The sequence below is a fragment of the Chiloscyllium plagiosum genome, chromosome 19 (assembly GCF_004010195.1).
Source record: "Chiloscyllium plagiosum isolate BGI_BamShark_2017 chromosome 19, ASM401019v2, whole genome shotgun sequence".
Taxonomy (NCBI): Eukaryota; Metazoa; Chordata; class Chondrichthyes; order Orectolobiformes; family Hemiscylliidae; genus Chiloscyllium; species Chiloscyllium plagiosum.
Window position 1 is genome coordinate 50,651,935 of NC_057728.1, and position 12,581 is coordinate 50,664,515.

The 12,581-nt window shown below is 41.6% G+C and overlaps 1 protein-coding gene across 6 annotated transcripts in view; it reads left to right on the forward strand.

The window, feature by feature from the left end:
- The window catches only part of LOC122559789 (protein mono-ADP-ribosyltransferase PARP11), a 28,439-nt gene that overhangs the window by 5,797 nt on the left and 10,061 nt on the right, over positions 1-12,581 (forward strand). For all 6 annotated transcript variants that reach the window (XM_043709824.1, XM_043709822.1, XM_043709825.1 and 3 more), the window contains 4 exons: positions 3,086-3,206; positions 5,796-5,871; positions 10,334-10,406; positions 10,488-10,618. In XM_043709824.1, the coding sequence (XP_043565759.1) occupies positions 3,086-3,206; positions 5,796-5,871; positions 10,334-10,406; positions 10,488-10,618 (401 nt within the window). The remainder of the gene's footprint in view (positions 1-3,085; positions 3,207-5,795; positions 5,872-10,333; positions 10,407-10,487; positions 10,619-12,581) is intronic.

Below are 12,581 nucleotides of genomic sequence, written 5' to 3' on the forward strand. Positions count from 1 at the left end.
GTAAAATTAGACAGCAAAACAAATATCAAACAATTGTAATATTCTGCTTAATCCTTGAATTGCACCTTAGCTTAGGATAGAAAAGCCTCCTTGAAATGAATATTGTTTTTCAATTTATACGCTGTAATATGCTGAAACAATGTTAAACTCAGTGAAATATTCATTGCCAATATTACTGATCTTATAAATTCAAGATCTTTTTAACAGTATCTGGTTCAATACTTGATTAAGGTGAATTAACTGAATTAATAATACTTTTGAGAGGACAGCATTGAGTAATTCTCATGTATTACATAGAATCACGCAGTTCAGGCTCTCTCAGTTGTTATGGTCATTGAGAGGCCACTTTGTCTGCACTGACTTTCCAATGAGTATTATAATATAGTCTCACTTGACTGCTTTTTTCCCCAAATTCCTGCACATTATATGTATTCAGATAATTATCTAATGCTCTCTTGATTGCCTCAATTGAATCTGTTTCCACCACACTTCCAGGCAGTGCATTCTAGACTCAGACCACTCGTTATGTGTATGTTTCATTAAGTTTGGCTCATTCTTCTAAATTAAAATGAATGCACATCCAACTCACTTCACAAGAAAATTCCTCCATTTCCAGAATCAATACAGTGAACCTTCTCTGGCCTTCAATGACAATATATGTTTCATTAGATATGGGGACAGTATTCTAGGTATGGCCTAACTAGCCCCTTGTATAATTTTGGCAAGAGTTTCTATTTTTATACTCCATTTCCTTTGATATAGAGGCCAAGATTCCATTTGCCTTTCCTATTACCCAATGAACTTGAATGAAAGTTTGTTGTAATTCATGCATGAAGATCCTTCCCAAAACTCTCAGAGCTGAAGCTTACTGCAGCCTTTCTCTATTTGCCTAATATCCAGCTCCTTTATTCCTTCTGCCCAAGTGCATAACCTTACATTTTCCCAAATTATAGTCCTTCTTCCAAGTTTATGACACTCAGTTAATCTATTTATATTGCTCTGTAGCTTCTTTGGATCATCCTCACTATTTATCTTCTCACTATGTACGTCATTTGCTAATTTGGCAATAGTACTTTCTCTTTCCTCATCCAAGTTTTTCATATTTATTGTAAATAATTATGGCCCAGTGCTGATCCCTGAGGCACGCCACTCGTTTGAGGTTGTGATCCTGGAAATGTCCTCCTTTATTGTTAGCCTCTATCTCATGTTAACTAGTCAATGCTCTATGCATGCAAATACAGTAGCTCCTCAACATACGAACGTCCCCTTTCACGAACAAATCAGTTTACGAACAGGATTGTATGTAAAATTTTGCTTCAACATACGTACGAAAATCAAGGTACGAACAAAGGTACAAACGCAAAAAGCCCGTGTGCGACCACGTAGTTTCATTGTTCTGCTTTGCTATGCGCTTGTTGAACACAAAAGCTCTCGGGTCCCGCGTGATCTCATTCAGTTTGTCTTTGGCGCGTGCGCTGTGAACAGCCGTCCAAGCATTCTTACGCTTTCCGAACAATGGGAAAAATTGATTCAGTTTGCGAACTTTTCGGTTCGCGAACCGGGTCCCAGAACGGATTAAGTTCGTAAGTCGAGGCACTACTGTATATTGTTCCCAACACCATGGGCACTTTTTAATAGCCTAAAATGCAGAACCCTATTGGACACCTTTTGGAAATCCAAATATACTATATTTACTGGTACCCCATTAGCTATCCTGCTTGTTACCTCAAAGAATTTGTCAGGCATCCTCTTTATGAAGTTATGCTGACTCTGCTTGACCTTAATATGCAACCTTTTAGACACTCTGCTATTGTGTTTTCTCATTTAATAGTTTCTCATTCCTGGGTTCCTCCTGGTAGATCTTTTCTACAGTCTCTAAAGTATTTACACCCTTCCTATAGAGCCCAGAACTCATAAATGTTATTCTAAATGAGGTCTAATAATTGTCTTGTATAGTTCCTGCATAACCACTTTACACATGTAGGGGATGACCGTATTTATAGTCCAGCAAAAATTGCCAAGGGAAACCCATTTGGCCGATCTGGCAGTGATTTACCATGATCAATTACTCTGCCAACACTTATAGCATAGATACATACACTAAGGAGATGATAGCATAGTATTATTATCGCAAGACTATTAATCCAGAAACTCAGCTGATGCTCTGGGGACCCAGGTTCACATCTTGTCATGGTAGATAGTGGAATTTGATTTCAACTAAGAATCTGAAATTAAGGATGGAATGATGCCGATAAAACGATTGTCAATTGTTGGAAAGACCCATCCAGATTCATTAATGTCCTTTAGGGAAGGAAATCTGCCATCCTTACCTGGTGTGGTCAACACATGTCTCCAGATCCACAGCAATGTGGTTGACTCTTAACTGCCCTCTGGGCAATTAGAGATGGGCCCTAATTCCTGGCCTAGCCAGAGATGCCTACATCCTGAAAGTGAATTTAAAAAACAATGTTATGCCATGACATAACGCTTAGAAGCATTAGTCAGTACCCCAGCAAGGCTAAGTATCCCAAGGGGTCTGTGCTATTAAACTCCTGACAGTGAGTTGGCGAAGGAAGAAACCAGTACCAGTCTTTAACTTGTGAGGTTTTACTCTGTGAATAAACCGATTATAAAACTCCAATCTAGTTCTATATCAATAAGTATCTCTTTATAGATGCCCATGTAACCTTTATCGATGCCCTTATACATATCAATTGATACAATTAATATGTAGGTCTGTACTCTAGAAAGGGTTAATCATTCTGGGGTTTATGGAATTATACCATAGCAAGGGTCAAAATGTTTGAGAACCTGTCTTTCCTGTGATTTTTCATATTCCATTTACAAATCATACCTTAACTTTTGTTTACATTCTATCCTAAACATGTGTTAAGATCTACCTTTCTTTCAAAATAGTGTTAAGAATAGAAACTTTAGCTTTCAAGAGTCATTTTCTGCCAATCACGTGGCACTATGAACAGATATTGTCACTGCAGAAAGGTTTGTTTTTGTTTGTTTCCCAAAGTTGACATGGTGGTGTGAAAAATCAGTTATCTTTTTCTTGGATTTTCTATGTTTATTTCAGAGGGACCCAAATATTTCAAGTTCTCTGAGCAGCGAAGATATTGAAATGATGTACAGGATGAATCCACAAGGTTGTCTTTCGTTTTCCACTGCAAAATTCAACTACACATTAGATTTCCAAGGTAAGAATGTTCATCTAATTAATCTGTTTCTCTTCATGGATTGCAGCAGTGGCTGGTGCAAATGAAAATTGATTCGGTGTCAGTGTAAGATTGGTGGTTTAAATATAATATTGTTGAAAATCTACAGCCTGAAGAGATCCCAGTTTCATCTCATATCTGCACTAAAATATTGCAGATGCTGAAGATCTTTAATAAAAGCACTAAATACTGGAAGTACTCAACAGATCTGGCAGCATCTGTGGAAAGCTTGTGTACCTGAAACACAACTCCGTTTCTCTCTCCATACTACCTGACCCACTGGTACTTGCAGCATTTTCTGCTTGAGGAACTGCCAAGCTGAGGTTTGGAGAGTAGGTCACATTCCCACTGCTGATGGTTCTCCAATGTTTTGCTGAGGATAGGCAGCGTTTGTTTTGCTGTGCAGTCTTACAAACCCATATACTCAGTCTTTATACACAGTTCAGGTTTGCCGCATGAATCAACAATAACTTATGTTTATATCACACTTTTGACATAGTAAAGCACCACAGTGTTGCCAAACATAATTTGGTACATCTATGTAGGGAATATTATGGCAAATAATCAAAAGCTTGGTCCAAGAGGATTGTTGTCAGGAGCAACTTAAATGAAGAATGAAAGGTCTAGGGAGGGAATTCCAGAGCTTGGGACTCTGACAATCGCAGGTATTGCTGCCAGTGATGCAGCAATTAAAATCCAGGCTGTACGATAGACAGGTGCAGAGATCTCGAAGAATAGTAGAGCTGAAGATGGTCAAAAAGATGGGTAAGAGGCTGCGGATGTGTTTGAATATGGCAGTTTTAAGTATGAAGCATTGATGGACCAAATGATCAAGAAAGTAAGGGAGCACAAATGTGATGTGTGAACTGAAGGATGAGAGTTAGGATACAAGTAACAATGTTTTGAATTAGTCACGGAATGCCAAATGTAGGAAGCCAGCCAGGAGTGCTTTGGGATAGTCAAGCCGAGAAGTGATAAAGGCACTGATGAGAGTTCTCCTGCAGAAAAACTGAGATGGGCTGGTGTTGGGTCACTTGCAAAGTAGGTAATCTTAGAATTGAAATGGATATGGAGTTGGAGGGTCAGCTCAAGATCAGACAGGATGATGTGAATCATTTGGTTTGGTGCCAGTAACAAGAATGAAGAATGTAATCTAAATAAACAAGGTACTAGAAGACTTGCTGCTCCAATAAAGTCAGCATCTCAGTAGCTGAGGAGAGAAATGCATATGTTTTATATTTAGGCTGCATGAAGTAATGGAATGTGGCAAAAAGTAAATTATGATCCTGACAAACTACTGTCAAGGTAAAGCTTGAAAGGTATATAAATGTAACTGAGAGTCCAGAGATATAATTAAATCCTTATCCTCTGATAGCTGAGTCATTTATTCTTTTTCCCTGCCTCTAACAGTTCTCCTTCTACAAGATGGAAGCCGCTTCCTACTATGCAGATGTTTTAACCCATATAACTGTATGTGCACCATATTTCATCACTTCATTTGCAGCATAACCTGAACTGCAATGTACTACATTCTAACTCTTCACATTAGATTCCCTCCTATATTGTTTCGCTGACAAAATGTCCTACTTCTTAACTTCTGTTTCTCTTCACACATGTTCTGTAGTTTTGAAACAGCAAAGTACTGCAGATGCTGAAAATCAAAAATAAAGGCAGAAAATTCCTGAAATAATCAATTGGAGTTAGCATTCAATAAGAACCAGGTCACATTTCGGTACTTCAGGTCTGGTTCTGGTGATGGGTCTTCAACCCATTTTTAATTTAGATTTCCAGCATCTGTAGGGTCTTGCTTTTCTATTATTGTAGTTGTTTGTGCTGCTGATCAACTTCTCTCATTTCACTTTTTTCCTACTTTCCAACCCATCACAGAGCTTCCCTTTTGTTTTCTTCTCGTTCCCATCTTCCTCTGCCTCTGTATTTTCTCACAGCCTGTTATATCTGAACGTCTTCTCTTCCTGATGATATTTCATTGACCTGAAACGTTATCTCTGTGCCTATTTCCACAGATGCTGCCTGATCTACTGAGAATTTTCTGCATTTATTCAATCATTTACATACTTGCTTTGATGTTATGTTCTTATAGATTAATATATTTAGTCAGCTGCTTACTTGTAGATCTGAGGGGTTAGGATCTTTCAAAATTGCTTGGTATATAGAAATTCTTTACCACAGAGAGCTATTGAGGCTGGATCAGACCTGTTAGTATATTCAAGGCTGAGATAGACAGCCTTTTACTCAGTAAAGGAAGCAAGGATTATGGGGAAAAGGCAGGAAAGTGAAGTTGAGGATTATCAGATCAACCGTAGATAAATGCATTTGCAATCAATGTACCAAATTTTGACAGTAAATGTAAAAAATAATTGAAATAGCAAATTAAATCAAGGACAGGTTCATTTATTCCTAATATTTTATTTAAATAAATTCAATCTACAATGATTCTTTGTTCTGAATCTCTCGGCCAAACCAAAGTTTTGGAGATAGACTTGCTGTTTTGATGTATTAATTGTCAGATTAATTGCAAGTGCCAGTGATAGGAATATCCTTCTTTTGCAGCAATGACACAAACCAATAAAGCAACAGGGAGACAACGACCAGTGAAACGTGCAGCCTTCACGGTCACTGCTTTCAGGTTGGTAAAATCTGACAGCAAGAATTTATCGAAATGTAATGAAGCTTTCCTAATAATTGATTGCAAAATACTAACTTGTAAACCTATATTGATCATCTCAGTCTTTTAAAGCCATTATGTGAACATTGTCAACTGTCATGGAGTAAAGAGAAGAGCCCTTGAATTAATTAGAAGGAAACAGAGCCATAGATCAACAGTAGATAGATCATTGCAAGTTAATGTTTTGAAGACTAGGACAAATGAGATGGGTCAGGTTTACAAAGGAGGATTTAATTAAGCAACAAAAACATTTTAAAAATGTCTACAAACCTGAAAATTTTGGGGATTAGAAAGGGTGACAAACAATCTTAAGGAAAATTCATATAAAACATGATGGGCAATGTAAGTGTCTTTTGTTGGCACCCTAGCATTTAAAAGATAACCAAGGTAGGCCTGTGAAAACATTGTCGAGAATTAAGGAATTACATGGAGAGGCAGGAGAAATGAAAGTGGCAAAATTTTGAAGGACAGATTCACCTGAAGATTTTTGTGCAGAACTATTTGCAGATGGCAGGACAAGTTGAAAATACCGTTTCAAAAAAGCATGCAAGAGTTTTGACTTTATAAATAGATGATTATGATATAAAGTCAGTTAAGTTTGCTTAGCCTTTATAAATCAGTAGTAAGACCTCAGTTGGCATGTTGTGTTCAGTTCTTCTGAAAACTGTTCTTTCAGAATGATGTGAAGCCTTTGAGAATGACTTCAGCAAATTGCATTTGAATGTAAAATTCTGAAAGGGCTTGTCAGGGTAGATGCTGAGAGTCTGTTTCTATTGTTGGGAGTTTGTAGGACCAGAGGGCATAATCGCAGTGTGGAATCACCTAATTAAAACAGAGATGGGGAGAAATTTCTTCTCTGAGGGTAGTTAATCTATGGAATTCTTTATTGCAGAGAGCTGTTGAAGCTGGGTCATTAAGAATATTCAAGATGTGGAGGAGCCGGTATTGGATTGAGGTGGACGAAGTTAAAAATCACACAACACCAGGTTATAGTCCAACAGGTTTATTTGGAAGCACTAGCTTTCAGAGCGCTGCTCCTTCATCAGGTGGTTGTGGTGTATAAGATCATAAGACACAGAATTTATAGCAAAAGGTTACAGTGTCATACAGTGATACATTGAACAAACGTGAATTGTTAAGTCTCATCTTTTAGAATGGGTTGAGGTTTTGGTTCATTAACATGTAAATTCCAGAACTTATTTTAAGTCACTTTCTTGAGCTAACTTAAGGATTTATAACAAAAGATGACATCTCAGCTCAGACAGTGCATTAAAGGTATGAGGTCACAGTCTGTCCATATCCCAATCCTGAGTCTGACTGGTTCTATTTCCAAAGTGGAATCTACAAAATATTACATGGATTGACTGACTGCAGATTGTGCATTTTTTGAGTAAAATAGAATGTATCTGCAAATATAATTCTGCAAAAACAAATTCATCCCATAGACTTATGTGTGTGCACGCATGAGAGAGAGAGAAAGTGAGCATGTGCACGTGAGTGTGTGCTTGTGTGTGCACGTGAGAGAGTGTGTGTTTGCACATGTGCAAGTTTGGTAAAGTATTTCTGTGGGTGTGATGGAGTATAAGCCTGTGTGAGGGTGCGTGCGTGCGTGCATGAGAGAAGGTCTGCATCAGTATACAAGAGTGTGTGCTTTGTGTGAGAATGTATAGTGTAGTGGGGTCACCTGTAGTGTGACATGAACCTAAGATCCTGGTAGAGGCTATCCTCACGGGTACTGAACTTGGCTATCAGGCTCTGCTCGGCCACTGTGCGTGATTGCCTGTCCCGAAGTCTGCCTTGGAGGACGGTCACCTGAGGATCTGAGGCCGAATGTCCCTGACCGCTGAAGTGTTCCCCGACTGGGAGGGAACACCCTGCTTGTTGATTGTTGTGCGGTGTCCATTCATCTGTTGTTGTTGTGTCTGTTTGGTCTCGCCAATGTGTCATGCTTCAGGGCATCCTTGCCTACAGCATATGAGATAGACAGCGTTGGCAAAGTCACATAAGTACCTGCCAGGTACACAGTGGGTGGTGTCCCCATGGGTAATGGTGGTATCTGTGACACGTCTTGCAGTGCACTCAGCCAACGTTTTCTATCTCATACGCTGCAGGCAGGGATGCCTTTCCGAAAGCAAGTGCTTCCAAATAAACCTGTTGGGCAATAATGTGGTGTCGCGTGATTTCTAACTAAGAATATTCAAGGTTGAGATGGACAAATTTTTTATCAGTAAGAGAATCAAGATTTATGGGTAAAAGGCAGAAAAATGGGGTTGAGGATTATGAGATCAGCCATGATCTCATTGGATGGTGGAGCAAATGGCCTACTTTTGCTCTAGTGTGTTATGAGGAACTCCAGTTATCTGGACAGGCGGAAGATTGGTTCTCTTGTAGCAGGAATGGTCAAGAGATCCCATTTAGCAGTGGTATTTCCGATTTTAGAGAGATCTTAATGGGACAACTCTTCATTGGCAGGAGAGGAATCTTTATGATAATGTAAAAGAAATGGAGATAAGGAAACAAAATACTGAATTAGAAATTAGAATTTGTTACCTGAAAAGGTAGTGGAGGCAGATTCGATGGTAACTTACAAAACGGTATTAGATACGTTCTATAAAAGAAAAGGGTATGGACCAATACCTGGATTTGTATTTTAACCACCCTATCTTTGAGTTTAATAGAAGTTTGAGTTTGAAACAAAATCTCGCTCTATAGGACACATCTGATCTCCCCGTGTTAGTCTGCCCATTAACCTTACTAACTGAAATCGACCTAGTAATCTTCCACATTCCTCCATGAGAGCTTTTTTCTGACGTGAGACAACCAATTCACTTTGCATGAGGCAATCAAACTCTACTCCCAGCTGTAATTCAATTTGGCAGTCTCACAAGACTGCCGAGCAACCTTTGTAGACTCTCTTAAAATCTTTACGGTCCGTGGTTTGAGGCACACTGGTCCGAATTGCTTTTGCCGCAGAAGTGACAGAGTTACTGACCAAGTCGAGCTCACACTGAAATACAATAGCTTTTCGTGCTGCAACAAGCTTTCATTTTTGTAGGCACCAGGCATACAGAAATGCAGAGAATTCTATTAAAATGCCCCATCTAAATAACTAAATGAAAGGTCAGCGTGCAGAGCAGGCAACAGGAGTTTCATTTACCAGAGCGACTGGGCTTGTATACACTTGAGTTTAGAAGGATCAGAGGGGATCTGATTGAGATGTACAAGATTATCAAAGGATTGGACACTCTGGAGGCAGAACGCATGTTTCTGCTGATGGGTGAGTCCAGAACCAGAGGACACAGTTTAAAAATAAGGGACAGTGGAGGTCAAGTCTCTGGATACTTTCAAGAAAGAGATGGATAGAGCTCTAAAAGATAATGGAATCAAGGGGATAAGGGAGGAACAGGATACTGAGTGTGGATGATCAGCCATGATCATAATGCATGGTGGTGCTGACTCAAAGGGCCGAATGGCCTACTCCTGCACCTATTGTCTATTGTCTGTAAGAGCCCTGCATCACCTCCTTTGGGGAAGGCTTTCTGGAATTAAGTACCTCTTTTCAGTTGGCAACGACAGATCTTCTCCAGGATCAAGGACCCTGTGGGTGGGCATCCATTCCCCATGCAACTGGTGCTGGTCAATCAGAGGGCGGCAGCTGTCCAGTGCAGGCAACGTCCTCAAGGGAGTGTTGACTGCTGCTGACAATATATCCAGAGAGCAGCCTCGAATTAGACAGGGACGCAGGCCATGGGTGAGTGAGTGGGGGAAAGGGCTTTGACACATGCAGGTTTTGGAGGAGTGGTGGTTGGCTTTTAGCATATACACACACACACAGACCAAGCACTGAATGCTTCTGAATCTAGGTACCATGCCCACATGTAGCCCTGACAGGTGTGATGTTTAGAATTCCCACCTGGTAACTGCCCTACCCTTCCCTCCCTCCATTTGCTGAATACCTGCAGCAGCAGAACAACGCTCTTAAGTGGGCATTAAGAACCTGGAGCTGAAAATGTGTTGCTGGAACAGCGCAGCAGGTCAGGCAGCATCCAGGGAACAGGAGAATCGACGTTTCGGATGCAGGAAGATTCCTGAAGAAGGGCTTATGCCCGAAACGTCGATTCTCCTGTTCCCTGGATGCTGCCTGACCTGCTGTGCTGTTCCAGCAACACATTTTCAGCTCTGATCTCCAGCATCTGCAGACCTCACTTTCTCCATTAAGAACCTGGAGACTTCCTGCCCCAGAATTACAACAAAGGTGATGGTGTTCCCCATCAGGCCATCGTCCTGCCGAACAAACACTATCTCAGCTCCTCCCCACTAACAGTGGATGTGTGCGGTTAGCATTATCTGTGTTATATTTATCAGTTTATACTGTTGAATGGTAACTTTTTGATGTCTGTTTGTTTTGGCATCTTTTCAAAAGTTTCATATGTGGAAATGAAGAAATTCCGGTACCTGTACATTGGGACAGTATAGAGCGAGAGAAACCTTATCAGGTAGGTCTGTTCAGGCAATTTCTTTCAAAAGCCACAAGTGCATCATAACTTACCAAACTAAATTATCAACTTTGTTTCTAGCTCAACCCATTGCACAAATCTTCAAATGAATATGTGGAAGTCGCAAAACTCTTTGGCCACTCAATTGACCAAAATCGAATCAAGAAAATTCAAAGAATTCAGAATCTAGACTTATGGGAATTCTATTGCAGGTAATACATAAGGAAGATCTTGTTTTCATTCTTTCAGTATGAGAGAACTCTACCTGTCTTTGATTCATTAGAATTTGTTTTAAGTCATTTTTATCTAAGGATTGTGCATAAAAGTACTTACTAATATTTCCTATATTTGGGGCTTGAGTTTCTTTGCTCTATCCCGTGCTGATTTCTCATAGAGTCCTAGAGAATAGAAGCAGGCACAGCAGCCCACCACATCCATGCTGACTAATAAATACCAAACTACATTAATTCCATTTAACTGCACTTGGTCCATAGCCTACTCTGCCCTGGCATTTTTATTAAATGTTGTGAGAATACCTGCCTCCACCACCCTCTCAGGCAGCACATTCCATATATCTGGCATTCTCTGGGTGTTTTTTTTTCTCCAATCTCCTGGAAACCACTTGCTCCTCACCTTAAATTTGTACTCTCTAGTCTTCGACGCATCTGCCAGGGGGCAATGATTCTCACAATCTACACTTTCTATACCTCTCATAATTTTATATCCCCCAATCAGATTCTTCCTCAGCCTATCCAGTATGTACACATAACCAAAATTTTCCATCCCAAGCACCACCCTGGTGAATCTTCTCTGCACCCTCTCCAGTACAATCACATCCTTCTGATTGTGTGGCGACCAGAACTGCACACAGTATTCCATCTGTGGTGTAACCAATATTTGATAAAGTTGTAATGAGACACCCTTGCTCCGAGAGTCTACATGCTGACTAATGAAGGAGAAAGTAAGGACTGCAGATGCTGGAGATCAGAGTCAAGAGTGTGGTGCTGGAAAAGCACAGCAGGTCAGGCAGCATCCAGGAGCAGGAGAAGCGATGTTTCAGGCATAAGCCCTTCATCAGGAATGAGGCTTGTGGCCGGGGGGCTGAGAGATAAATGGGAGGGGCTGGGGTTGGTGGGAAGGAGCTGAGAATGCGATTGCTAGATGAAGGTGAGGGAGAAGATGATAGGTCAGAGAGGAGGGTGGAGCGGTTAGGTGGGAAAGGTGATGGACAGGTCAGGAGGGCAGTGCCGAGTTGGAGGCTTGGGACTGGGATAATGTGGAGGGAGAGGAAATGAGGAATCTGTTGTAATCTACATTGATCCCGTGTGGTTGCAGGATCCCAAGGCATAACATGAGGCGATGTTCCTCCAGACATCGGTTGGTAAGGGTTTGGCGATGGAGGAGGCATGTCCTTGACTGAGTGGGGATTGGGGGAAGTTGAAGTGTTCAGCTACAGGACAGTAGGGTTGGTTGGAGCGGGTGTACTCGAGATGTTCTCCGAAATGATCTGCAAGTAGGCATCCTATTGCCCCAATGTAGAGGGGACCACATTGGTTGCAACAGATACAGCAGCTGACATTGGTGGAGGTACAGGTAAATTTCTGTTGGATGTGGAAGGATCCTTTGGTACCTTGGACGGAGGTGAGGGGAGTGGTGTGGGTGCAGGTTTTGCACTTCCTGCAGTGGCAGAACAAAGTGCCAGGAGTGTGGAGCGGGCTGGTGGGGTGGGTGGGGGAGGGTGGGTGGCGAGGACCTGATGAGGGAGGCACGGATGGAATGGTCTCTGTGGAACTTTGGTGGTGGGGGGAGGGAAATACTTTTCTGGTGGTGAGACCCTCTCCCACTCCTCCTACGCTGAGCTCCATCCGCTCTTCTCCCGCTCCCCCTACACAGAGCTCGATCCGCTCCTCTCCCACACCCCATACACTGATCTATATCTGCTCGTCTCCCACTCCCCCTACACTGATCTCGATCCGCTCCTCTCCCACTCCCCCAACACTGATCTCGATCCGCTCCTCTCCCACTCCCCCTACACTGACCTCGATCCGCTCCTCTCCCGCTCCCCCGACACTGATCTCGATCCGTTACTCTCGCACTCCCCCAACACTGATCTCGATCCGCTCCTCTCCCACTCCCCCTACACTGACCTCGATCCGCTCCTCTCCCACTCCCCCT